The 27729-nt window shown below is 40.5% G+C and overlaps 1 protein-coding gene across 1 annotated transcript in view; it reads left to right on the forward strand.

Moving 5' to 3' along the window:
• Positions 1–9636: 9636 nt before the first annotated feature.
• C7 (complement C7) overlaps positions 9637–27729 on the forward strand; it is a 29154-nt gene continuing 11061 nt past the window's right edge. The window contains exons 1-15 of the mRNA XM_034072983.1: positions 9637–9689; positions 10439–10514; positions 11441–11582; positions 12377–12518; positions 13342–13480; positions 14027–14161; positions 15281–15524; positions 16143–16256; positions 16674–16840; positions 17836–18064; positions 18632–18800; positions 19168–19255; positions 20017–20149; positions 21142–21333; positions 25088–25184. Of these exons, the coding sequence (XP_033928874.1) occupies positions 9637–9689; positions 10439–10514; positions 11441–11582; positions 12377–12518; positions 13342–13480; positions 14027–14161; positions 15281–15524; positions 16143–16256; positions 16674–16840; positions 17836–18064; positions 18632–18800; positions 19168–19255; positions 20017–20149; positions 21142–21333; positions 25088–25184 (2120 nt within the window). The remainder of the gene's footprint in view (positions 9690–10438; positions 10515–11440; positions 11583–12376; positions 12519–13341; positions 13481–14026; positions 14162–15280; positions 15525–16142; positions 16257–16673; positions 16841–17835; positions 18065–18631; positions 18801–19167; positions 19256–20016; positions 20150–21141; positions 21334–25087; positions 25185–27729) is intronic.

Raw genomic sequence — 27729 nt, forward strand, 5'->3', positions numbered from 1 at the left:
CCCAAGAAAAATAAATTCACCTTCATCAAAATCACTGATGCATTTCATTATTTTCACCATCTGAGAATCTTCCCTAAGTACGAATGCTTTGCTAACAAAGGTCAGCTCAACTCTGCAGTTACAAATGTTATCTTCTGTTTACTCTGGAATATGTTTTCCCTGTATCAGGCATTTTCAGCTTTGCATTTACTGGAACTGAGGCATACTAGCTCCATCTGGGAATTCCCCTAACACTGATGTGCAATTTCCCTCTTACACTATTTCACTTTAATAAAAATTGAGAACAAAACAGTGCTTGGCCTTGATAGTGCGTGCCAAGAAAACACAGAAAGAAATGGAGCTTTTTGATTTTTCGTCTTATCACAATATGGAGCTCACAATCATGTGGCTGCAAGATACAGGTTATACTGCCACACGCATCGCAGCCAGTCTTCTGGAGGGGAAGCCTGTGCACCTTCAGGACACAGTGAGGTGCTGTTATTGGTCTGCCTGCCAAGGCAGCTGGTACACAGAAAAGTTTTCCACAATGCCTGGTTAAGTAGCTCTCATTATTATGACTCCAGCTACACATTAGCACCTTTCTGTCTCTGAAAGGCTGCCTTTGGACGGAGCAGGGCAAGCTCCTCTTTGACAGCACTTATGCAGATGGTGAAGATCTTGCCAGTATTTACAGTTTTAAATTTAGTTTATCACCTTAGTCAGTACTTGTTAATTAATTAGAGTAAATCATAGGTGTTTTTCAGTTGTGCTTGATCATGTGGTAGGGAGAGATGTAGCCTGAAAAATGTCTGCTTGAGAATGAAAAAATGCCTGAGGGTATGTTGTATTGTAAAAAGGTCACAAAACTGTGACAAGTCCAAGCCTACTTTGTCTTACTGTGTTTTAACAGTGGAATAAAATGTTGTAACCTTCAAAGCAGCTATATTGGTAATTGACTTTTTCTGCTGAGTCTTTCAACCATTTTACAAGTTTGTTATTGACTTCAGTCAAAACTGATCATCAGCTTTTTTCAAGGTACCTTTCTCATGGCTGATACATTTTTTTTATGTGGCAGTATTTCCCTGCCCTAACTTCATTACTGGCTCAGGAGACATAATGTATAGTCAACAATAAGCAGGCAGAAGTGTGCACCACTCTTGCTATGAGTCCGTGCTTCAGCGCTGCTGCTTTGAACTGAATCGCAAGTACAGAGGAAAGCCAGAATAATGCAGCCTGTCCTCTGAGATAATGTCTCCTTCACAGGTTGACCACCCAAGGAGGAGGAAAAAGATGTGTAATTGTCAAACACTTGTATTATATACCTCCCAAAGTGTAGAGGTGGGTGTTCAGACTCGGAACACAAGCCAGATCAGTTTCATGATCAATGATTCTATTGTATTACAAGTCATTACCATAAAGTTCAATGAAACAAGAACCTTAGCCCAAGGCCCCCAGACGATAAACACTAACACTGCAAATACCAGCTGTGAGGTATGACAGGCTGAAACTGTGAGATCAAGAGTAACAACTTTGAGAGCCAATAAATCAGCATTGTGATGAGTGACTATTAATCCAAAACAATAGATGCTTATCACAAATACACTGATCACAAATCACAAAGACACACTCTGGTCAGGTCTGTCATTATCTCAACTCTTTGTGACCTACATTGGACACCAAAAAGAACTGTCAAGGTTTAAACTCAGTCAGCCACTCAGTCTCTTTCTCATTCCCTCCCCTTTCTCCCCCCCACTCCCAGAGGGATGGGGAGGAGAATCGAAAGAATATAACTCCCATGGGTTGAGATAGGAACAGTCCAGTAACTAAGGTGTAACACAAACCAGTGCTGCTACCACCAACTCGCCAACTCGCTGCTCACCACTCGCCAACCGACACCCAGCCCGACCAAGCAGTGATCTAACCCTTCCAGGTAGCTCCCCCAGTTCATACAGTGGCCATGACGTGCTGTGGTATGGAATACCTCTTTGGCTAGTTTGGGTCAGGTGCCCTGTCTCTGCTTCTTGCTGGCTTCCCTTCCTCCCTGGCAGAGGATAAGACTCAGAAAGTCCTTGGACAGACTAAACATGACTTAGCAAGAACTAAAAACATTGCTGTTATCAGCACTATTCCCAGGCCCAAAGTAAAAAACACAGCACTGCACCAGCTACTAAGAAGGAGAAAAATGACTGCTACTGCTGAACCCAGGACAATGGCTCATAAATTTTAGAAGAAATAATAAATGTTGAGCACACCTAAGTTTCTCTGGAGCTCAGTTGAATCTCTGTGATTACAATGTTATTACCGGTAGGTTTTTTCATTTATTGCAGTGTGATGGTTGTATTCAAAGCCAGACCAGATTTAGGGAGGACAAAAGTCAATGCTATATAATTCTGTATTTTCATTTCTGTATTTCTGTATTTTCATTTCCATTTCTACACAGTGCTCGGCATCTCCGTTGTCTCTGTGCAAGTTTGCAAAATCTTACTTTATTTGTTGAACTTTGGTTCCAGCTGGAAGGTATCTACAAAAGCTCATTCCAGAAAGTTTCACAATAGCAGTTAGGGTTAGTTACTGAATTCTTGAGTAAGCTGACAAAATTTTTACTGCATTTCAGATTGTCCTAAAAATGTTGTAGTTCAAAAAGACATCCTAATAAGATCTGTTTCTTTGAAGTCCTACCTTAATTTTCTTCCCTAACTCTCCTTTTAGGATAGGACTCTGCTTATTGAATCTATCCTTTTTTTTTTTTTTTTTACGGTTTAATTTCAAGATACCTGAGACATTTTCAGATGGAGATTGGTGGACTTTGATGAACAATTTTTCTTCAAAGTTTGCTGCTTGGAGCATTTTAGATTTCCAACTATTTACAATAATAATTCTAAAATATATAATGCACATATATTACTGATTCACAAAGAACCAGAAATATAAAAGCATGGCCAAGGTTGCTAATGGATGATGTTTGACATTCTATTCACTCTAAAAGAACAATCATAAAGAGATGGTATTTTGAAAAGCACCAAGACATCAAGCATAAAGAGAAATTCTGGATCAGTAACTCAAGATACTGCTGTCTCTGGCAGTCATATAAAGCTGATTTTTAAACTTTATAAAGTAGATCAGTAGTTGATATAGAAAAATATAAGATAAAATCAACAAAAATTTAATTCATTGGATACACGTGAAAAATTGACCTTGTCTGACCCTGAGGGTTAATTGCTTGCAAAGGGGCCTGCAGTCCTCCATATGTTTTAATTTCTGATTAATCCCTCTAAACACTATGTGGTGTTTTGTGTCAATATTAACACAAATGCAGTAATACTTCCACTTCAGCCTGTTTCATGTGACTTTTCAGTGTTTAAAGTTAATTTAATTCACCTGTTTTATGTATGTGTGAGGCTCTCTGTTGCTGGGCAGCCATGTGAGAGCATATGGATCTATGGTAGATACTCTGCTCTTGCACATAGCTGGCAGGTGATCTCTCAGAAGAGCTTGTGCAGAAGCCCTGACACCTGTGAGCTCTGTGGACATGCTTTTCAAGGAGTACCTGACTGATGAAGGTCATTGGAAATCTCACTCATATTTACTGTCCATACTTCGGTTGCAACTATCCATACTTTGGTTGCAATTATCTTCAAAGACAGATAGATGGTCATAGCAGTTTTTTTCATGCTGAAAGTGGGATGTCTCAGGGAGGCAAGTATCAGTAATGGTAGAAATGAAAAATATGTATTCAGCTTCTATCACAACCTAAGCCAGGTCTGTCAGGCAACTGATCAGTAGCTAGGATAGTGAACTGTGAATTTTGATGCCACCATTCTGTCCAGAAGAGTGAGCAGGGGTGGTCTAAATCTGCTACTGCAGGATGAGCAGCAACCAGAAGAATTTGTGTACAGTGGTGATTCACTGGCAGTTGAGGAGATGCAGTGGCTGGCTGCATCTGCAAGCAGAGGTGTTTCCTGTTGCCCTCCCTCCTCTCACACTTCCCACTTCTTTTCTCCCCTCTCTCTCCTTCATGGTTGTATGTTTTTAGCCCTTTCCTGAGTCTGTTGCCCACTAGACCTTCCTGAGAGATGATTTGACTCATTAAACCAGCACAAAACCACAAGATTTTTTGCTAAAGTAATTGTCTGTCATTGTAATAAATTAAACTGGCTCACAGAGAGGACCGAATTGTGCCAAAGACAGCACCCAGATGTGCAGAAGGAACACATAGTGGGGATTGGAAGCGAAAGCAGGAGAAAATGTGGAAAAAAACAGAATAGTAACTCACCATTTTGTGAAGTTTCAAGCTACTGAATTTGTTCACCTTGTCTTGTGTCCTAAGATCAGAACCTAATCCTAAAGAACAATAATTATTTGTTTGCCCACAGTTGTGTGCACACAGGCCGAAATGTCTGTGCTCTAAACAAGTCTGACTTATTACGTATACACTACTAAAGCTCTCTGAATTTTGAATTAAAATAACATGAGCTCTTTTCTTCCAACCCAGTTCATTCTGAACTCTCACAGCCCTTTTTGTGTAGTTTCTGCAGCATATGGATTTTAGTATCTAAGGCAGTATACTTCTACAAGGTCCCCTGAGAGAGAATCATTTGCATTACAGTTAGCACAGCAGTAATCCTATCTGACATATTTCATAGAGACACATCCCAAGGCATTGTCATTAATCCTTGAAATGTGACAAATACATTAAAAGCAAAATAGGCAATTAAAATGCTTTAAAAAAAATTGAGATGTCATTAGCAAACAGAAACAAATCCAGAAACTCTCCAAGTCAGTTTCACAATTTAAAACCATAATGACAAGATGTTCTTTCTCTACTCAGTTGTCACTGGATCCTTGGCATTTGCAGCAGTCACAGAGCGCAGGCTGTCTTTAGTGCCTTAATACATAATGAACTTGGACAATGAAGACACAGGACTATTTAAAGCTTCGTAAACTATACAGTAACCCTAGCATCAATCCTATAAAAATGCTGGAAGTCTACAAGGAAATATTGCTGATATAATTATATTCTGGCTGACCTTAGTGCAAAGTAGAATTTAGACAATGCCATTTCATGTTGTTTCCAGACCAGGCAGGATATCATTAGCCCAGCAAGTGAAGTATTGCATTAATCATTCTTGTGCTAGAATTATCATTTGGTGCAGGATCAGAAATGCCTTGCCTTATGGCTAACCCTTTGTGTCTGTCAAACTACTCCTCTTTTATCCCCCTAAACCACTGGTTTTAAGCCTGAAGGCAGTTTATTTCTAAATAAAGCATAGAAATGTTTAGCAAGAACTTAAAGTTACTATGATAAAAACACATTTTTAATGGCAAAATGGGTAGTAGATTGTTGCCCTTTTTACTACAGGAAAATCAGCCCTGTCTTTCCTGTAAACTACACTCTGTACCTCAGTACCATGCAGTCAGATCCTTCTATCAGGCCTTTTCTTATCATTTCTGTTATTGTAGAAGTGCGTATCAGTCAGACTGGGTTTGTGCTAGGGGCTGCATAGTCTCTCATCACAAAATTGCAGTGTAAGTAGATTATCATGCAACTGAGCATAGTCTTAAGTATCAAAATTACATGAAAGAGGGAAACTATCTAATGGTCCAGAGTCTAAATGCTAAGTAGAAAAAAGTTACTATAAGTATCCTATGAAATGAAAGAAGAATGAATCATTCACAGTGCCACTGTTGTAGAGGAGACTGAATGAACATCCATACACTGCAAACCAGTAAAGTGTCTTGGGGCCTGTGGAGTTTCAGCCCTAGGAGTGACACAACTCCAGCCCTAACCTCCCTCTGTTTTGCACCTTGTCAATTCAGTCTCTTTGTTTTTGTTACTACTGAAGCCAGGTTCAATAAAAAAGCAAGATCCTGATTCAAATGGAAAAAGTGTTTGAGCTGAGGTGCCTGAAAATATGCACTAAAAGAACTGTTGTGAAGCATCTACTAACACAACATATTTATTTTGCTGAAATGCTTCTTGGAAGAAGACATTCCATCTGTATAAACTCACTGGAATATGATATCTAGTATTACCAATGATTTTACTACCTATTAGTGAAGGGCAGATTCCCCCCATACTTTCTTCTCTAGCTGTATTTGTCTTTTCAGGTTTATTTGTATGTTTTGTTTGTAAGCAAATTACAGTATATATTTATTGTGAGAGTTATTATAGCTAATGATGTACTTACAGAAAATGAAATTGCTATCTAAGCCATTAAAACAGCTAACTGCAGGATCAAGACAAATGTCTAGACAGATAAAATATTTTCAGAGTTCCCATATTCTAGGACAGGTATTAAAGGGCTTAACTCAATTTTAATCATTTCCTTCATAGCAAATGACCACCAACAATCTTACACAAACTGGTCACATAAAATTTTAAAAGCACATGAGGATTTTGATCAAAAGCAATAAATGTACAGAAATAATGAAAAGTGTATGAATTACATTAACAAAGAGATTCATAGTTACTTAACCTGGAAAGTCCCCTAAACAGGCTTTGGCTTAGCTAAGTTGTCTCTGGGGTTCCCAGCTTCTGAGGAGTGGACATAGACATAGGCATCCCTCATGTGGATGGGGTAATGTGACCCAAGATCTGGGCATCTTCTTAAGGAAAGCAGACCATGCCAAAAGAGAGTAGGGTTAAACAGTTACCATGTAGTAATGCTTTGACATGAAGCATTTAGTTTCCTGAGGACTTTTTTGGTTAGGGATGTTAAAGATAACAGGAAAGGATTTTATAGGTATGTAGCGGCTAAGAAACAGACTAGGGACAACATAGGCCCCCTCCAGAAGCTATCGAGAGCACTGGCTACCCTGGACTGGGAGAAGGCTGAGGTTCTGAATGACTTCTTTGCCTTGGTCTTCACTGGCAAAGGCTCTGACCGCACCACCCAAGTCTTGGAAGGCGGACGCAGGGACTGTGAGAACGATGACCTTGGACCCACTGTACGAGAGGATCTGGTCTGAGACCATCTTAAGAACCTGAATGTACACAAGTCCATGGGACCTGATGAAATCCATTGGTGGGTCCTGAAGGAGCTGGCGAATGAAGTTGCTAAGCCACTGTCCATCATATTTGAAAAATCATGGCAGTCAGGTGAAGTAACTGACAACTGGAAAAAGGGAAATATAACACCCATTTTGAAGAAGGGGAAAATGGATGACACAGGGAATTACAGACCAGTCAGTCTCACCTCTGTGCCTGGCAAAATCTTGGAGCAGATTCTCCTGGAAGGCATGCTAAGGCACATGAAAAACAACAAGGTGCTTGGTGACAACCAGCATGGCTTTACTAGGGGGAAATCCTGCCTGACCAATTTGGTGGCCTTCCATTGACAGGGCTATGGAAATGGTGGACATGGGTGGTGCAGTTGATGTCATCTACCTGGACTTGTGCAAACCATTTGACACTGTCCCACATGACATCCTTGTCTCTAAATTGGAGAGACATCAGTTTGATAGGTGGACCACTCGGTGAATAAAGAACTGGCTGGATGGCTGCACACAAAGAGTTGTGGTCAGCTGCTCAGTGTCCAGCTGGAGACCAGTAATGAGTGGTGTCCCTCAGGGATCGGTGTTGGGACCGGTCTTGTTTAACATATTTGTCAGTGACATGAACAGTGGGATTGGGTATGCCCTCAGCAAGTTTGCCAATGACACCAAGCTGTGTGGTTCAGTTGATACGCTGGAGGGAAGGAATGTCATCCAGAGGGACCTTGACATGCTTGTGAGATGGGCTGATGCCAACCTCATGAAGTTTAACCATGACAAGTACAAGGTCCTACACCTGGGTTGGAGCAATCCCAGGCACAGCTACAGTTTGGGCAAAAAGGAAATTCAGTGCAGCCCTGTGGAGAAGGACTTGGAGGTGTTGGTTGATGAGAAAACGAACATGAGCCGGCTTCAGTGTGTGCTTGTAGCCCAGAATGCCAACCGTATTCTGGGCTGCGTCAAAAAAAATGTGACATGGAACTGCTGGAACAAGTTCAGAGGAGGGCCACGAGGATGATCAGGGGACTGGAGCACCTCCCATACGAAGACAGGCTGAGAAAGTTGGGGCTGTTCAGCCTGGAGAAGAGAAGGCTTCGTGGAGACCTCATAGCAGCCTTTCAGTATCTGAAGGGGGCCTACAGGGATGCAGGTGAGGGACTATTCATTAGGGATTGTAGTGATAGAACAAGGGGTAATGGGTTAAAACTTAAACAGGGGAGGTTTAGATTGGATATAAGGAAGAAATTCTTTAGTGTTAGGGTGGTGAGGTAGTGGAATGTGTTGCCCAGGGAGGTTGTGAATGCTCCATCCCTGGCAGTGTTTAAGGCAAGGTTGGACAAAGCCTTAGGTGATGTGGTTTGGTGTGAGGTGTCCCTGCCCATGGTAGGGGGGTTGGAACTAGATGATCTGAAGGTCCTTTCCAGCCCTAACTATTCTATGATTCTATGATTCTATGACTGTTAAACTGTACAAAATAGATGTAGTATCTGAGATGTAGCATATGAAGAGTTTTCAGAGGGGCGCTACTTCTCCATGAGGGCATCATCCAGGCTCCATTAGGATAAATTCATGTACATTTTCTCAACAGTGGCATTTTTTTGCTGTTCCTGTAATGGACCAACTCTGGAAAGTGAAAAAAAAAAAGTCAAAAGAAAAAATAAGAGCACATATCAGGGTGAGGAAAGAGAAAATGGAGTGCTCTTACACTTCAGGGGCATCCCCACATAAAGCCAGCTGTTGATGCGTCACTAGAGCTAGGGGTTGTATATGATCTTAAGAAGTCTTTCACAGGCAGTACCGTCAGGCAGAATTTGCCTAAATTTGTCTTCGGACCCATAAGCTGATTTCACAGATACACACAAAAATCAGAAACTGCAGAAGTGGAGACAGAAGACTGCATGATCAAAATTAAAATGTAACAATAGCTGCATTCCTACTTCCTACTGAAGCTGCAGGCTCAGCTGTGGTGCAGAGTATGTGACCAGAACTGGCCTGGAATCTCTGAAAAGGCTTGTTCATAGGAAAGAAACCGTGAGAGGCAAGATAAGGAAATGATTATTGTTCTTCCAGTAAGCACTTTTCAGAACTTTGTGCCAGCACCACTCAGTACACCAGGCCTTGATTTATACGTCTTAAAAACCCTAAGCAACTCCCAAAGCAGGCTGTGTCTCTGGAGAGGACTAGATGAGTTAAGATTAAAAGTCCTTGGCAATATTCAGCCTTTTTAGGGAAAGAAGAGCAGAAAAGCAAGGCAGAGTGAGAAGAGACATACAGTAGCAGACAGACTGACTGACTCCTTTGGCTGCTGAATTGAGTGGAAGTGCATTTTCCCTGGTAATTGCTAGATATCCAAGTATTTCATCTAACATGAAGGTAAGACAATTGCTTACTTAATTCATACTGATGAAGTGAATATGATAAGTGCAATGAAATATTAATTTATATGGAGAAATACTAAGCTGAAAATGCAATTGGGTAGTATTGCGAGAAAGAAGAGAAATAAAAAAACAACAGCTTCCACAACAAAGCTGAAGAAAATAAGCATTACACTTTCCATTATTTCTTAAGCTGATGAGTGTAAAGATTGCAGAAAGTCAGAAAAACTGCATGAGCTAATGGAAAAAGCAGAAAGTAAGTTTGCTTTTACTCCTCTTTTTTCAGGTGATGGGAATTTTTCTGTTGCTGGAAGTTTCAGGCTTCTTTTCCGCTTTTTCCAGGTGAATATTTCTTTAGTAAATTACATGCTAAAGACTAAGCATGTGTAATTTAACAAAAAACTTCTGGTGTCTGACATGGGTCTTCAAATACATTTCCTGAGAGAAAAGACACTGCTTGGTGTCAGGACTGCCACTGCCATCAGTGGTGACAAGAGTGAGATGTTATGGTGTCCCTCAGTTCTTCCCAGATGAGTCAGCAACGCATCAGGAAAAGAGCACACAGCAGTGGTATGAGCCACAGCAGTGCACGTGTGTGAAACAGCACAGATTGCCCCAAGCAGCCCGGATCCCAGGGGCAGGTTGCACCCTCAGTGCCTCCTGCTGGCAAACTTGGCTGTGTGAGAGCTGCTGTGGGAAGGTCTGTTGCATGCCACGGCAGACACAGTCCCTGGCAGCTCCCTCCCATTCCCAGATGTGGTCTGTCTGCTCCCTGCTTTGCAGCGTGAAGCTGGTCTTTGAAGCTTGTATTATGGTTGCACAAAGTCCTTGCTGATCTTGAGGCAAGGTAAATGTGCCTACTTTCTTCTTTTCAGTGACTGGAAAGCCCAGGCTGGATCTGATTGCACTCATACAAAATTGAAAAAAATTGGTTTTAAAGGGAGCCTGATCATACTGCTAATTGTTACTGTAGTCCCATGTTGCTGTTTAGGGATGTTTTGCACTAATGCTTAGGGATGGAAATCCCTGATAATATTTTTCTCTCTCTCTTTTTTTTTTTTTTTATAAATAAAAAAATACTCCTGGAGCAGCCCTTCCCCTCCAGTCCACTGCCGCTGGAATTCTTTTGGCCCTTGGTCTGAGTGCAATGGCTGTACTAAAAACCAGGTATAGATGGACACTTCTATTCTGTATTCATTACTTCATAAGCATATACTTTTTTCCCAATAATTAAGGAGCCTTGTGTCTTTAAAACCCCAAATCTGGTGTCAAGCAAAAGCCCCAGCAGAACAAGAAGGCTGAAGAACAAAAAACGCATAAGGGAAATCCTCCAGTCTGTCCCAAATCTATTACTGTTCAAAACTATGATATTCATGTTGTAAAATAATTTGTGCACTTTTTATTTTAGTGATAGTTCCAAAAAGCTTGACTCAATTGTTCAGTTAACAGAGATATTCCACTACTGATGCTGGTTTGTACCAATTCTGCTGATTTTTCATTAGTGGTGTCACATCTCAAGGAAAGAATAGTTGTTTGCAGAGTATTATAATCAATGAAAACAAAATGATTGTTTTTACAATGCAACTGCCTTGATGTGCAAGATGCTTGCTTTTGATTTTTCTCATTTACTTTGATGTTGCAGCAGTTAGGGAGGAATTAATCAAAATTAGAGCTGTGCCATGAGACAGTGCTTCCTCTTTTTAGAATCAATAGCTCACTTGTTTAGCATCTTCTTTAATTACACAGTTTACTTTGAAGAACTTTGGCAAATTCATATCAGGCATGATTAGTCCTATTAAAAATGTAAAACAAAACTGAGATTTGTCAGCAGCTTTCTCTTGGTTTCAGTTACTTATTAGATTTTTTGAACAAAAAAGCCAAGCTTGTGCATCAGTCTAAAGACCTTGTAGGTATAATAGTTGTCATTCTATTAACTTGTTAACCATATTGTGGTAATAGCAAGTGTGAGTGTTAGAAAAAACAGTGAATGTCTAATTTCCTTACAGCAGTAGAGTGGTAGCATTGTCTTGACACTAGTAGACTGTTCCTGCTTTGCATTTAGATTTCTGAGTTCTCCCTTGATTTGCATTCAGACTCGGAGACGGACAGTAGCAGTTTATGGCCAGTATGGGGGAAATCCCTGCTCTGGGGATGCATTTGAAACAAGACCATGCGTCACCACAAGGGGATGCCCAACAGAGGATGGCTGCGGTGATCGTTTCAGGTGTTACTCGGGTACCATCCAAGATCTTTTTCACCATTTTCGGGACATAAAGTTAAGAAGATAACCTTATTATCTTTGAACTTTAGTAAATGGGCAATGGCTTTGCAGAACCCTCAACCTATACATAAATTTGATTTAGGAGGGTGTTTCCTTAATTCCATCCTACACTATGCATGTTTTTAATTCATCTGAGGTGTTGCAGAGCTTTGCAGGTAATATGCTGCAGCTCTGGTAGCCTCTGTAAGTCATTCTGCTTTACTTGTTTGACCCAGAGACCTTACAAGAAGGTAATTAAGGAATGCAACCTTAGATATGATTGTTTAAAGCTAGGTTGTATACAAGCATCTTGGAAATCACCTGGGTTGTGGAAACTGGTGCTTCCTAGAATAGTCCTAGAATAGCAGCTTCCATTACCTTCACAAAAAAGTGCATTGTCTCAGTTAGTAGACATTTATCAAAGAGGAACATGGTAAACATGTTTTGGTGCTACCAGAGAGATAAACATATTTAATCACAAGTAATGGGATCAAAGGATGAAAGCTCAGGAAATAAATCTAGAAGTCAATTGTTTTATTAATATATCATAAGCCCCAAATTGCTGTGGTTCCCTCAAGTGTACTCTACACCATTTCTTTATGTCTACAATTACTGTTGTTTCACAAGCCCTCCTGGGCACAGAATGTTCACCACGAGTGTGAACAAGCTAATTAGTGTAATAGATAAGTGGGACTTTTGCTTTGATTTAGGTGATTTATTTTTAAATGAACAAACACTTCTTTCCCTCTGCATTTTTGTTATGATTTAGGTCAGTGCATTAGCAGATCTCTTGTATGCAATGGAGATCAGGATTGTGAGGAGGATGGTGCAGATGAAGATCGATGTGAAGAGAAGAAGACTGTATGTGATATTGATAAAACTCCTCCAAATTCAGAACTTACAGGAACAGGGTAATGTTCTGTGCTAGGATCTGTAGTGCTGGCACCAAGTGCATTTACATTTCTGTAGTATTTACAAGCTCTGGCTGTACAAATAGGCTTCCTGGGCTTACGGTAAAATGTTCAATATGCCGAAGTGTTCAGTACAATGGCTTCCATCATGCTAACAGCTCAGTGCAGACAGAATGTGCAGACCCTTTGATCTGAAGCACAGAATAAAGCTTTTTATTTTTCACTCCTGCTGTTGAAAAACATCCTTTAAGACATGAAATGAAATGTCAACCCATACCACATGATCATCACCACGGAAAAAATGAGCTAGTAATGCTCATTATTCTTCTTCCTTGCTGTTGCATTTAGTACTGTGGATCCATATGGATTTCTGTTTATACATCCCATTTACAACCTAGCAAAATAATTATCTGCAGTTTCTTTAGGGTAGTTGTGTCACTTGTCATGTAATATAATTCAGGTATAATAACAAAAACCTTATTTTTGAATGGAAGCCTTGTTGTTTATGTGTGGTGTTGCTTAAATAAACTTAATAAAATTAGTTATGGTACATATGAATATCTTAATATTAACAGATATGTGTTCATTTTTGTTGACAAAAAAAGAGTAAAATTTTGTTTTCTGTACTGTAACATGTTCTGCATATTGCAGTTCTGCAGGTATAGAAGTCCATCAGTTGATAGCCCCTTTTTTGGGGTAAATCAACTTGTGATCTTTATCTGAAAACACAGCATTCAGTTATAATGGCTTTGTAATTTTTGCTTCCTGTAAAATAATTTGTTACCTCTTTGTCTTAGTGACTTTCATATTTTTCTTCACATAGTTTTGATGCCGTTACTGGTGATACAAGAGGAAGAGTCATTCATACAAAAAGCTTCGCAGGACAGTGCAGAAAGGTCTTCAGTGGTGACAGGAGAGAATACTACAGGCTGAGTGAAAGCATTCTTGCTTATACTTTTCAGGTATGTTTCCTTTAAACACAGCTTTGTATTCAGAGTCATGCTTAAAACAAGGAGAGTGACGCAAAGCTTGTAGGGTCTTTTGGTAGGCAGGTTTCCTAAATTCAGCTGAATGACACCTGTTTCTTTTCTGCAGTCACTTAATATTTTGAAATACAAACTGATGTATATCTTGCTAAAATGAGAGGGGAAAAAATGTTATTGGATGGTATATATTGTTGGATGGGAATTTCTATATGTGCACAAGGCTTTGTGGAAATCTTCCGGAGAGATACTTTGAAGTCCCAGAGACTTGGGTCACTTCACATTTATCAAAAGCATGCTAAGCAGTCCTTAGGGTACTTTATAACGTAAATACTTAGTATATGAATATATACACGTAATGCTTTTCCAGTAGTGTTCACTACTTTTCATGAAATCTGAAATGGATTCAGCCTGAAAAACACATCAGATTATTTGCATCAGGAAGGACTTGCTTTACCTATAAATTATCATTTTTAACATCCTTCATGAAGCCCTTTATACAGAATTCTGTCTTTCATATTCTAGGTTAAAATTCAGAATGATTTCAGTTACGAGTTTTTCAACAGCAGCTGGGCTTACATGAAACACACAGAGAGGTATGAAAACTCAAACCGTGGGCACAGTTATTCACAGAATAAAATTCTGCAACACAGTCAAAAGGTATGTATATAGTATGTATATGTTGTCACTGTGGCTTAGTAATTTTCATAAATATTTTCATATCCTTTCATGTAATTTTATATTTCTGACACAAAGTGCATAACAATAAAAATCCCGTAAAAACTTTACAAAGAGATCACTGGTTTGGTTATCAATTAAGAAGTGTTGGCTGCTGGTTTTATTTTCTCCATTTTACCTCTCTATTAGTAGTTTATTTACTTACTATCTGTTTTTGTCCCTATTTGAGGAAGAAAAATATTGACAACTTCTTATAATTAATTAATCTTTTGCATTTTTGTTTAATGAGTTACTCCTTTTTTTCCCCTATTACCTCTATCAGCACCTGTGATTAAAGTGAATTTGTTTTATAATTCATTTTCCACTAATAGAAACCCATTAAGATTTCTGTTTTAAACATCCAGAAGGTTACAGTGCTTATGCTTTTGACTTATCTAAAAAGGAGTATTAAATAAATAATTTGAGAGTAACTATCAATTGTGAAGTATAATCTCTTATTTACAGCAAATAAAATCAAGTAATAAATTCATATATTTTATGTCCCCAAAGCTGACAGAAGAAAAGCTCATTTTACTGCACTAACAATAATATATTTTGAGACTTACTCTAACAAAGTTCAAAAGCAACTTTGAGAAGCTCAGGTAAAGAAGATGGGATAGGCAGATAGGAGTTTATAATTCAGCTAGAGCTGCTTTCAAAGAAAGACTTTGTCAGACAAAGCACTGTACAAAGAAGACCTCTCTACTGCTTATAATTTGCTTTCAGACAAGGCTTGTTAACTTGCTACTGCCAGGCTGCTGATGTTGCAAACCACCATTAGCTTTGCAGAATGATACTTTGCATTCTTGTCTGTCCCTATGCTAGCTTTCCAGCACATAGGAGAAAAATAAAGATGTTGCAACAATTATAAACAAAGGTTCAAAAGATATTTCCTATTTTCAGAGTGGCTTTTTTTTCTTGCATCATCAAGTTGCTTAGATACATCTAACAGCTCTGTATAAGCTGTTGATTGGTGGCCAATATAACGTGCATGTCATCTGGATAGTAGGAACCATCTTGATAGTAACATGGGGCATGACTGACATCTTTTCCTTTCCCCAGAGTAAGCAGCTGATGGTTGTTGAGAACAGTGTAGAAGTTGCCCAGTTTATTAACAACCACCCAGAATTTCTTACTCTTGCGGAGTCCTTCTGGAGGGAACTGGCCAACCTTCCAGTCGTCTATGAGTACAATGTCTACCGAAGACTTATTGAACAGTTTGGGACTCATTTCTTACACTCTGGATCTCTAGGAGGACATTACAAAGTTATTTTTTATATGGATACTGACAAAATGAAAGCAGAAGGTACAGTACTAGAGTATTGGTCACAAGAATCTAAGTGAATATACAGGAATAAAAATTTATTTGTATGCTCTGCCAGCTAGTGTCTAAAATCAGGTAAGAGACATGTTAGTCACCACATTATCTTCACAGGCAAAAGAAAGAAGATTAGAAAATGTGCTCAAACCACAGTATTAAGTTCTAGATCCACATCTGTGAACTGCTGTGCTCAGAATAGCAAAGATTTGATAGTTGGTTCAGGACTTCCTCAGGCTAAATCTGAATTCTAGTGCCAGTCTAAATCTCAAATAATGTTACATTTTAAGAGCTACTTGGACATGAAGGTTGGATAAAACTGCGTAAAGCAGAATAAATTACAAACAGAGCAAAAACCAGAGTGACAGGTATGATGGTACTCAGTTTGGAATGGTGCTGTAGAATTAGGGACTGCTGAGAAATGAGATAGAATAAAAAATAAGCATTTTCCAGATACACCTCCTATATCTCTAGTAGGATGTGCCAGTTGGTTGTCTTCTAATTTAGGCATAATTCTTCATGACCTCTCAAGTCAATGGGAAACTTAGAAATTGATCCAACACTTTTTCTGTGTACAGTATTGTTTAAAGCATCAATTATCTGCAGGTATGACCATAACAGACATGTATGACTGCACCACATCAGGCTGGAATGCATTCATTGTGAAAAAGAGGAAAGTAAAGTGCTCCAAACTGGATGAACTGCTACAGACTTCTTTAGGTAAGTGTTCAACAGTGACTTGTGTAGTTATTATGTCTCCATCTTCCATCTCCTCCTAAGTAGCTGTCAAAATCTGGAGCAGGTGTTGATAGCTTTGTTGAACTGTTTGCCTTAACAGACTGAACCCAGACATCAAGTGCATGGCTCTCCAGTTCTCATCAATCATTGCTAATGCTTTTCCAGTAATTGGCACTTTTCAAGAAACCCTAAGTCAGAGCTGCCAAGACACCTACAAAACAACATACTTCTTACATATTATCAATGTAGGAGCTCTTGTTCCAGGCACAGGTGGTTGATATGCACTAATGAGTACTTTCTCTACTTGCTAGCATAGTTTTTTGCATACATTGTTTCTATTTCCATTTGTGAATATAGCAATGCTGGTATTTTTCTGTATTTTTCATCCTGAATCTACAGGAAGCAGTGGTAGTAAGATTAAAGGAGACCCCTACATAGAAGGAGGAAGCCCAGGTGCTGTTGCTGGCCTTAATTATCTAGAGCTTAATGATCCTGCTGGCAATAGTCAGAGATATTCCTTTTGGGCTGGATCAGTGACAGACTATCCCAGAGTAATTAAACAAAAGGTAAGGCTATTTTCCTGAAGATGAGCAGTTGGGATCACCTCAAGGGGAGAAATTATTAAGCTATGATTAATCAAGCTGTAGTCTGCAATCATGTTGTTTTCAGATCACTTCATAAGAAAGAAAAGCTCACAGGAGGAGCATTCCATGAGGTTAACATAATTAGCTCCAACACAAATCCAAGTCATTTAGCAGATCAATCTTACCAGCCTTCTGTGATGACAGGGGAGTTCTGCTTAAGAACTGAGGGTCACAATAGCATTGGAGAACACCCAGATTTCAGATAGTCCATTCCCTGAAATACATATGGGCACTTCAGTGTAGCTTCCACTCAGCTTGCTAACTTCTTTGTATCATTTTTATCCTCCTCCTTCTCTCTTCATCCAGAAGTTCAGCATAATGAGAGTCTGGAAGCTAGGCACTTCAAAGTTGGGCATGGCCATATTCACTGCTGCCTTGTCTATGTCCCTTTTGGGAACTGACCGTGTACTGCAGAATAGTATAAACCCAAAAGATTTCTGACAAGAAGTTTTCAATTAAATGTAAAAGCACAGAATATCATAAAATAGGCAAGAGGAACACATTGTTCACATTGTTTCACTTACTGTTACCTTCAGTCACTGCTCAATGAAATATAATTGATTGCTTAAATGTCCAGCTTCTTGGGCTAGATGGATGAGATTTCAGGTTACTGTGCACTGGTGGTCTGTGTTACACTTTTATCTCAACTATAATATCATAGCTCAAATATGTTTAAACATGATTAATCCAGCGTTAGCTTTAAGGGGTGCTGTTAAGCAGGTCTGACATTTCAGGAAAAGGCTGGTATGAAATATTAACAGAAGATTTTAGCTAACTAGATAGCAAATTAGAGCATCTGTCAGCCCCTATGAGCAGCAGCATACATCACAAATTATTTTGCATGATGAAATATGCTTAGAAACTCTTATTATTCAGATTATCACTATTTAATATAAATGTTTCTCTACTGTGTGTAGCTAACACCATTATATGAGCTGGTAAAGGAGGTGCCCTGCTCCTCAGTCAAAAAGCATTACTTAAAACAAGCCATTGAAGAATATATGGCTGAAAATGATCCCTGCAAATGTCAGCCTTGCCAGAATGGTGGTGAGGCAGCTGTGGAAGGAACTCAATGCATGTGTTACTGCAAGCCTTACACCTTTGGAGCAGCTTGTGAGCTGGGAACTCTTGTGCAAGATCAGCCAGGTTAGAACTCTTTAAACCTGTGAGAGTTTTGAAATGGCAAATTATGCTCTCCTACGTCAGAGGTCTGTTTGTCTCACTGCACAGACTGAATGAGTAGCTGCTGTGCAGTGTCTGCTTGGGCCAGATATCACTGCAGACATACAGCATGGGTAGAGAGTGTCATGCTAAGCCTGAGTCTTAGCCTGTCCAAACAGTACTTAACAAAGAATTGGGTTTTTTATTGTTAAATGCAGTGGACAATACTAACTGCTCAAAATGTAGCCTTCTAGAAATAACTATGTATACTAAATGAGTATCAGTAACTTCAAACGTTTTTGCTTTTAAACTTTGTAATTAATTGCAGCTAATAGCTATTTTTATTTTCTCTAAGACTCTGATTCAAACAAACAGCCTCTGTAGAATTATACTCACATAAAATGCAAGCTGGAGAAATATGTGAGATTAGATCATTGCAACCTGGAATTTTTTGCAAGGGCCCAGTTTGGACTATCATTAGATTTGAATAGCCTGTGCCTTTAAACCACCTACGGAGAGGATTAATGTGAAATATTCCCAAACGTTGCATAGGTGTTGATGGGCGCTGGAGCTGCTGGTCTTCCTGGAGTCCTTGTTCAGGGGGAAGGAAATCAAGAAGTCGGAGCTGCAACAATCCATCCCCCCGTGGCAATGGGAAGGCCTGCATAGGAGAGCAGCATGAAAGCAGATCATGTGAAGATGAAGAGTTGCAGCATTTTCGGTGAGCAGAAAAACAAAACCATTTGGAACACAGCTGCAAGAAGGTTTAAAAATCTATTTCAGGAGGGTGCATAAGCAATTGAACTCAGGATGGAGATCACTTACTGAGCTTTTGTATTTAAGTTGAAACAATAAAATTCAGCAGCTGTGATTCTGATATAAGGTAAGAGAAGAAAATTGAGTAAAAGCTGGTAAACTTGACTCCATTCTATTTGGCATTCTCCCAGATAACCTGTCAGTTCCCAGTTTAAGTATAATTGTGATGTAAATGCAATGCATAATAGTCTTGGGCTTCAATGAAAAGTGTAGAATTTTGAAAGGAAGGGAGACTGAATTCAAACTAAATTGTACTTTTGCTTGATTCATAGCTTGATTGAGCCACACTGTTTTGATGTATCCATAACTCCTACAGAGTTCTGTTCACCTCCTCCTCTCTTGGAAAATGGATTTGTTCAAGTAAGTTATTTCTATTACTCTGTTATCTGTTCTATCCCTACTTGCAGTGTCTCTGTTGAAGTTCATACAGATTTTCACTTGTAAATTTGTATTTATCTTGGTAAGTTTAGTATCAGAGCTATTGTATAGCAGCTCCCTCAGCATTTCTCCCTGTCTGAAGTTTACATAACATTTTCAAAGTTTACATAACATTGGCCAAGACTTCCCACTAAAAATAAAACAAGAAAGTGAGATCTAAGTTAAGAAAAGACTTGCATCTTCAAGTCCAGCTCTTTTGAGTGACAATATCACATTAGCCTTTGGGAAGCTTATAACACGCCATCCTAAGAATTAGCAAAGCCGTATACTCTCCCCTGGAAGACTGTTCAAGAGCTTATGTTCCCCTTGTAATACTTGACACCAGCCATATTTGCAGTCAGTTCATAAAATGGCAGGATAGCACTGTTCCATCACTGACACACCACTGCCAGAACCCTGTCACAGGGTATTTTCAACTCTAACCCTTCCTTCACTAAGGGAGATAGCCCAAATACACTGTATTCTACCAATCACCAGTATCATCTCTATTTTTACCACATGTATTGGCTATTGATAACCAGAATTGCCCATAGTATTCCAGGTATTCTTATCAATGCATTGCAGAATGGCATTAATACGTCTTGCTGTCCTCAGCCACTGCATTCCAGAATCAAAGGAAGTTCAATGCTGCTGGTTGTTTTTTGATAGTGTATCCAAAATTTCACCTGTTCCTTTTCTTTCAGAATGCTGAAAACTTATACCCTGTTGGGAAAAGTATTGTTTATGCTTGCAGACATGGATATTCTCTTGTTGGTGACCCTGTTGCTAAGTGTGGCAGTAATTTACAGTGGCAAGTTGGAGACAGATATTGCCAGGGTATGTTTAACTGATTTTTGATCTGAAATACAACTCCATTCCTGTATTCCAGTGAAACATCTCTGAACATCTGTTTTCCAACAATAATGGGGGGAAGAATACACATCTCATTTCCCAATTCTTTAGACATAATCAGGTCTCAATTGAATTATTTTAAATCCAGATATTGTAATACTGAAATAGAAACATGACAGAAAGTCTGGTTTTAAGGAAGGCTGGAAGTGAGGGAGACTAAATTTCAGTCCAGGAATTACTTCCTGTGGAAACAAACTTGTTACTTAATTCAGTCCTGTGGTTTGATTGACTGATATATCCAAGATCCATGGAAATGAGTCTATATTTAAAGCCACCTGAGGAAAAGGTTCAGGAGGCAGCACTGGGCAACCACAAAGTTCTCAAATAACCACCTTGTCATAAGAACACAACTCCAACGATCAGTTTGTATCTTGGATGATGTTCTCACTTCACTCTTTTCCTCTAACCTGGTCAGTAACCATTCGGGTTTCTTTTTCCCCTGAGTACTTTATTTGTGAGTCAACTCTGAGTGGGATCATATAGACCTGGGAATTTTCAGACCTGCAGTTCAACACCATTCTTTCCTCCTTCCAGTCAGGACTGACTGCCTGTAAATGCTAGTCCACAGTGTTTAAATGCCACCTCTTTGCATATCACTGCACAGTTTCCTAGAGACCTGTAAATGACCTCTGTCTACTAGGCGTTACTTTCTAATACGAACACTCAACAGAATCATGGGTCCCAAGGAGTAGATGTCCCAAGGCAGTAGGAGATGTTGTCAGTCTGTCGCTTGTGTTGCACCTTTGCCTGCTATGATGAGTTAGTATACTGTGCTAACATGATTGATATATTTCTACAGGAATATCAGCTAATCTTGCAATTTAATTTGTTAGGAAATTTAGGAGAAGATAAATTATGTGACTGCTTTCTGCAATCCACTGATTCACTGTGGCTATCTCAAATCCTTCAATCCTTAGAAACTGCTTGTCTTCCTCCCGTCCTTGAGGGGGGCTTGCAAGGAGAGCTATGGAAACCTGTGTATGAGATCGGTGAGAGAATAATTCTGTCTTGTCCACATGGAATGCACTTAGAAGGGGCACACTCCATTTTGTGCGAGCCCAGTCTCAAGTGGTCTCCTGCCTTGAAGACTATCCAGTGCAAGAGACCAGGTAAGACACTTCAGTCCTTCAAGTGCAATGCAGGAGTTTCTTTCCTGGACAGACTGTGTCTTATGTAGATAAGATATAGACAGAGCTATAGCTGATATAGTGATAGAGAAGCTATACTTATATCACCAACTGGAAGCACAGAAAATGTGAATGTGTGTTTCCTGTGGGCTGTTCAAAAAAGGTGCCATAAGACATTTATTGTGAGGTTTCCTTACAGCTTTTAGCTTACCACTCCCCTGTTGCTATTAAGTATTGTCTCTGACAGCATTTTGAGAGATTGCCTGGCACGTATGCTGCCTATTCTGCTTTTCAAGTATCCTTTACCCTCCACCTATGTTGTTTAACACCACTACAATGTAAGCTGCACCTTAGAGATATGGGTTTTCTATCTGGAAGCTGATCTGTGCACAACAGCATTTCATGGCAGATAACGACAGGGCTGGATGACTCCTTTTGCTCATATGACATTCACACAGCTGATATGGATTAAATCTCCAGGAACATCCTTGTCTCTAAATTGGAGAGACATCAATTTGATAGGTGGACACTTGGTGGATAAAGAACTGGCTGGATGGCTGCACGCAAAGAGCTGTGGCCAATGGCTCAGTGACCAGCTGGAAACCAGTAACGAGTGGTGTCCCTCAGGGATCGGTGTTGGGACTGGTCTTGTTCAACATCTTCGTCAGTGACATGGACAGTGGGATTGAGTGCGCCCTCAGCAAGTCTGCTGATCACACCAAGCTCTGTGGTTTGATTGATATGCTGGAGGGAAGGAATGCCATCCAGAGGGACCTTGACACACTTGTGAGGTGGGCTGATGCCAACCTTATGAAGTTTAACCATGACAAGTGCAAGTTCCTACACCTGAGTCAGAGCAATCCCAGGTACAGCTACAGGGTGGGCAGAGAAGAGATTCAGAGCAGCCCTGTGAAGAAGGACTTGGGGGTGCTGGGCAATGAGAAACTTAACATGAGCCAGCAATGTGTGCTTGCAGCCCAGAAAGCCAACCATGTTCTGGCCTGCATCAAAAATAGTGTGACCAGCAGGTCGAAGGTGATCCTGCTCCTCTGCTCTGCTCTTGTCAGACCTCACTTGGAGTATTGTGTGCAGTTCTGGTGTCCTCAACATAAAAAGGACATGGAACTGTTGGAACAAGTCCAGAGCAGGGCCATGAGGATGACAGGGGACTGCAGCACCTCCCATGTGAAGACAGGCTGAGAGAACTGGGACTGTTCAGCCTGGAGAAGAGAAGGCTGCGTTGAGACCTCATAGCAGCCTTTCAGTATCTGAAGGGGGCCTACAGGGATGCTGGTGGGGGACTATTCATTAGGGACTGTAGTGATAGGACAAGGGGTAACGGGTTAACTTAAACAGGGGAGGTTTAGATTGGATATAAGGAAGAAATTCTTAATTTTAGGGTGGTGAGGTACTGCCCAGGGAGGTTGTGAATGCTCCATCCCTGGCAGTGTTCAAGGCAAGGTTGGACAAAGCCTTAGGTGATGTGGTTTGGTGTGAGGTGTCCCTGCTCATGGCAGGGGGATTGGAACTAGATGATCTGAAGGTTCTTTCCAACCCTAACTATTCTATGATTCTATGTTCAGCCTGGAGAAGAAAAGGCTGTGTGGAGACCTCAGAACAGTATCTGAAGGACGCCTATAAGGATGCTGGGGAGGGACTCTTTGTTAGGTACTGTACTGATAGGACAAGGGGTAATGGGTTCACACTTAAAGCAGGGGAAGTTTAGGTTGGATATATGGAAGAAATTCTTTTCTGTAAGCGTGGTGAGGCAGTGGAATGGGTTGCCCAGGGAAACTGTGAATGTTCCATCCCTGGCAGTGTTCAAGGCCAGGCTGGACGAAGCCTTGGGTGACATGATTTAGTGTGAGGTGTCCCTGCCCATGGCAAGGGGATTGGAACTAGATGATCTTAAGGTCCTTTCCAACCCTTACTCTTCTGTGATTCTATGTTTCTAATTGGAAGCAATGGGAAAATGCTGCTTCAAGTTCATGATAACAGCTGTTTAAGATTTGGGTTGATACTGGCAAGCATTGGCAGAGAGGTAAGTGGACTGTATACCACACAGCAGCTCTAAGTCATCTTTTCCAGCTGTCAAAGGCAGACAAGGCTTTCTCTAGAGTACTCCTATGATGCTAATCTGTGATATACCAGCATCCAAGCAGCTTGCTGTTTCAAGCTAATCACATCTTCACCCAAGGTCTCAGGTTTTCTCATACTTCCGTGGGGACCCCTGCCTGTAGAAAACGCACACTGCTGTAGAACACTGTGTCCTATATTTCATGTCCATCTTCTTAACAGCCAGCGCACCTAAGGTAAGAGGCAGGTGACAGTCAGACTTAGACCTCAAAAGGCAGAGACCCTGTGAGATTTCCAGTGTAAGTCATCTGCCACTGTGTCATATCCATGGGAAGTGTAAAGGATTTCATAAGGAATAACATGTCTGTACTTAAATAGCTCGCTGCTGCTGTAGCGGTAAAGTACCAGCAGGGAAGTACTGTTGCCAATTACTCCTTAGGCTTAGCCCTGGTGAGTGATTTTTCATATTTTTTTGTTACATCCTGTATTCAAATTCCAGTTATTAATTAAAAACACTTTCAAATGCTTCAATCTTTAGAAACAGCTTATGTCTGGTTGTATGGGAATATTACATTAGCACGAAAGGGTTGTGTTTTTTTGTTTGTTTTGTTGGTTTTTTTTTTAGAAAAATAAGGACAACAATTAGATTAGAACAACAGTTAAAACCCTAAAGAAAAATGAGCTAAAAAGGGTAAAAGTTAAGCAGATGTGTATACACAGATGCAGTGGCACACATATATTTGGATAAGAATATTTAGTCAGCGGTAGTGTCAGTAACAGTCAGCTACACAACCAACAGCCAGTGATGGAGATACTGCGGCGACTTTTGGAGGAAATTTCCCTTCTGCATAAACACAGGGTTATGCCTGCTGTCTGCATTGCAGTCATGTCAGTTTTGCTTAGCAAGTCTTAATCCATAAGAGAGATGTTTATTTGTTTTTGTTTTGTTTTTTTTTTTTAATAGAACACAATGTTCAGGAGTATTAAATTTTCGTGTTAAAGTAGAAAGCTGCAGACACGTGACCTAAACACAAATCAGGATAAAACTTTCTCAGAAAATGTATCTCTACAGATTTAGCAAGGTCTTGCAATTAGTTCCTACATAAATCTTCAGAAGAATGTTTAGGAAAGGCTGATTTAATTTTCAAGCTTGAAATATAACTCAGCACTCAAAAATAGTACATGTGCAGTAATTAAAGTTCCTCAAGAATCAGTATTGCTTTTGTTTTCGAAGTTTGTGCAGATTGAGGATGAATGATGGAACTTGTAGTTTTTGTTAAGTGAAGCCAGTAACTCTGAAACCTAATAGTAAAGCTGTTACCAGCTGTGATTCAGCACTGCTAAGTTCAACAGTTTAACCAGCTGCTGCAGAAATTAGGTGGATATTTAAGCTTGAACACAGTATCTGTTTCCTTCCATCTGACTCATGACCTGTGGATAAATTACCGAACCATAACTTTGCAAAGTAAATTGTATCTTTTTAATAGTGTTGATTCTTCCCATGCAGTAGATACTTACAATGAACATGCAGGATGTGACTGTATGTTATGGTTGTATAATTCAGTGCCTTTTAAGCTCAACTGATAGAATAATTTCAGAGAAGACCTTTAACAGCCCGTGTTTTCTGACCCTTAATAGCACTGTCTGTGTTCTACCTCAGAGCCTAGCATGAAACCAGAAGTGACAGAGCCTAAATGTCAACCGTGGGAGAAAATACATCAGTCGCAATGTGTGTGCAAAATGCCCTATGAGTGTGGGTAAGTACAAAATGATTTTGGCAATCACTTTCTCACTTTATTCAAGTCCAATTAAATTCCTTCAGTCTTCAGTTCATGACAGATGAGAAAGCTTTACTCATATGAGGAGGCATTGTATTTTGTTTGCTTTACCACTCAATGTCCTGTTCATCACTTACCTGTCTTGTCAGAGCTGTCAGTGAGTCTTAGCAGTGATGGAATTTGGTTGAATGAGAGAAGGAGAAGGCATAATTTCAGCTCCACTTGATCTATGAAACAGATGGGAAAAGATAAAATGATATTTTTAAGATTTAGAAGATTGAGAAGAAGTTAGAAGAGAGTCCCCTGGGACATAAATCATCAAAGCAGTAAGGTAGTGAAATAAAACAGATTTCTTTCCTCTGCTGCGAGAATGGAGAGTTATAAAAGGCATAATAATCTAATCTTCAATTTATACAGCAGCATGCACAGACCAGTCACATCACCTTTCTGACCTCATAACTTGCAGACCAGTGTCTGCAATCCTGTTTAAGTCTGTATTCTGCGATAAACAATGAAGGAGAAACGTAAGGTAATGAGTAGCTCTCAGTTCTTTGCTAAACACAGAGGTAACAAGACTCCTGAGACCACCTGGTGCTGATGGCCAGACATGTCAAAGAGTTCAGCACCTTTGGTCTGGCTTGCATAGGCTGGATGAAGTCCCCTATAAAGTAATCACAGTGGGTGTGAGTTCTAGATATGAAATCTGGCCAGGTTTATTTCATAGCAGGAGCTGAGGAGTTTGGAAACTCCAAACAAGTGATTATTGATATCCAAGGATAACAGATCAAATTTTCTTATCCTTGCATGGTAGAAGTAAGAAATTTTGCAGTCTTCTCAAGTGACTCAAGGTAGCAGGACTTCCTAGTAGAGGATATATACTTTCCATCAGCCACATAACTCAGGAGTGCCCTGCATGGTGACTGGTTCTAAGCCCAAATTAGCATAATTCAGACGTTTTAGAATTAAAGTTGGTGGGCTTATTTCAAGTTTTGTAGATCCACTGGGCACTTGCCCAGGGTCTGAGGCCATTGTCCTGCATGAAAGATCATAGAATCATAGAATACTTAGGGTTGGAAGGGACCTAAGATCATCTAATTGCAATCCCCTTGCCATGGGCAGGGACACCTCACTCTAAACCATGTCACCCAAGGCTCTGTCCAACCTGACCTTAAACACCGCCAGGGATGGAGCATTCAGGGGCTCAAGACAGTTGGTTAGCACTCAAGGACCACTTCTTCCAAGCTCAGGATTGGAGTGTTCCCATGGGTAGGAAATCAAGTAAGGGAGCTAGGAGACCAGTGTGGTTAAACAAGGAACTGCTGGGCAAACTCATGTGGAAAAAGAGAATCTATGAATTACGGAAGGAGGGGCTGACCACCTGGGAGGAATATAGGACAGTTGTTAGAGGATGTAGGGAGGCAATTAGGACAGCTAAGGCCTCCTTGGAACTTAATCTTGCTAGTTGGGTTAAGGACAATAGAAAAGGGCTTCTTCAAATACATACCGAATAAAACTAACACAAGAGGCAATATAGGCCCACTGCTGAACGAGGTGGGTGCCCTGGAGACAGAGGATATAAGGAAGGCAGAGGTACTGAACACCTTCTTTGCCACGGTCTTTACTCCTGCAGACTCTCCCGAGGAGCCCCAGATTCCTATAGCCCCAGGAGTCAGAACAAAGGAGGAGTTTGCTTTGGTAGATGAGGATTGGGTTAGGGATCAGCTATGCAATCTGGACATCTATAAATCGATGGGTCCAGATGGAATACACCCACAGGGTGCTGAGGGAGCTGGCGGAGGTCATTGCTAGGCCACTCTCCATCATCTTTGGTAAGTCGTGGGAAACGGGAGAGGTGCCTGAGGATTGCAGGATGGCAAATGTCACGCCAGTCTATAAGAAGGGCAAGAAGGAGGACGCGGGTAATTATAGACTGGTCAGCCTTACCTCCATCCCTGGAAAGGTGATGGAACAACTTATTCTTCACACCATCTCTACACATATCAAGGATGAGGGGGTCATCAAGAACAGCCAGCATAGTTTTGCCAGGGGGAATTCATGTTTGACCAACCTTACAGCCTTCTATGAGGAAGTAACCAGGTGGAGGGATGATGGTAGAGCGGTAGATGTGGGTTTTCTTGATTTCAGTTCAAGAAGAACAGGGAATTGCTTGAAAGAGCCCAGCACAGAGCCACAAAGATGATTAAAGGAGTGGAACACCTCCCTTATGAAGAGAGGCTGAGGGAGCTGGTCTCTTTAGCTTGGAGGAGATTGCTGGGTGACCTCATCAGTGTTTACAAATATGTAAAGGGTGGGTGTCAGGATGATGGAGCTAGGCTTTTTTCAGTGATATCCAGTGATAGGACAAGAGGCAGTGGGTGTAAACTGGAGCATAGGAAGTTCCACGTTGACATCAGGAAGAACTTCTTTACTGTGAGAGTGACAGAGCACTGGAACAGGTTGCCCAGGGGGGTTGTGGAGTCTCCTACGTTGGAGATATTCAAGGCCCACCTGGACAAGTTCCTGT

Source organism: Melopsittacus undulatus, chromosome Z (assembly GCF_012275295.1).
Source record: "Melopsittacus undulatus isolate bMelUnd1 chromosome Z, bMelUnd1.mat.Z, whole genome shotgun sequence".
NCBI lineage: Eukaryota > Metazoa > Chordata > Aves > Psittaciformes > Psittaculidae > Melopsittacus > Melopsittacus undulatus.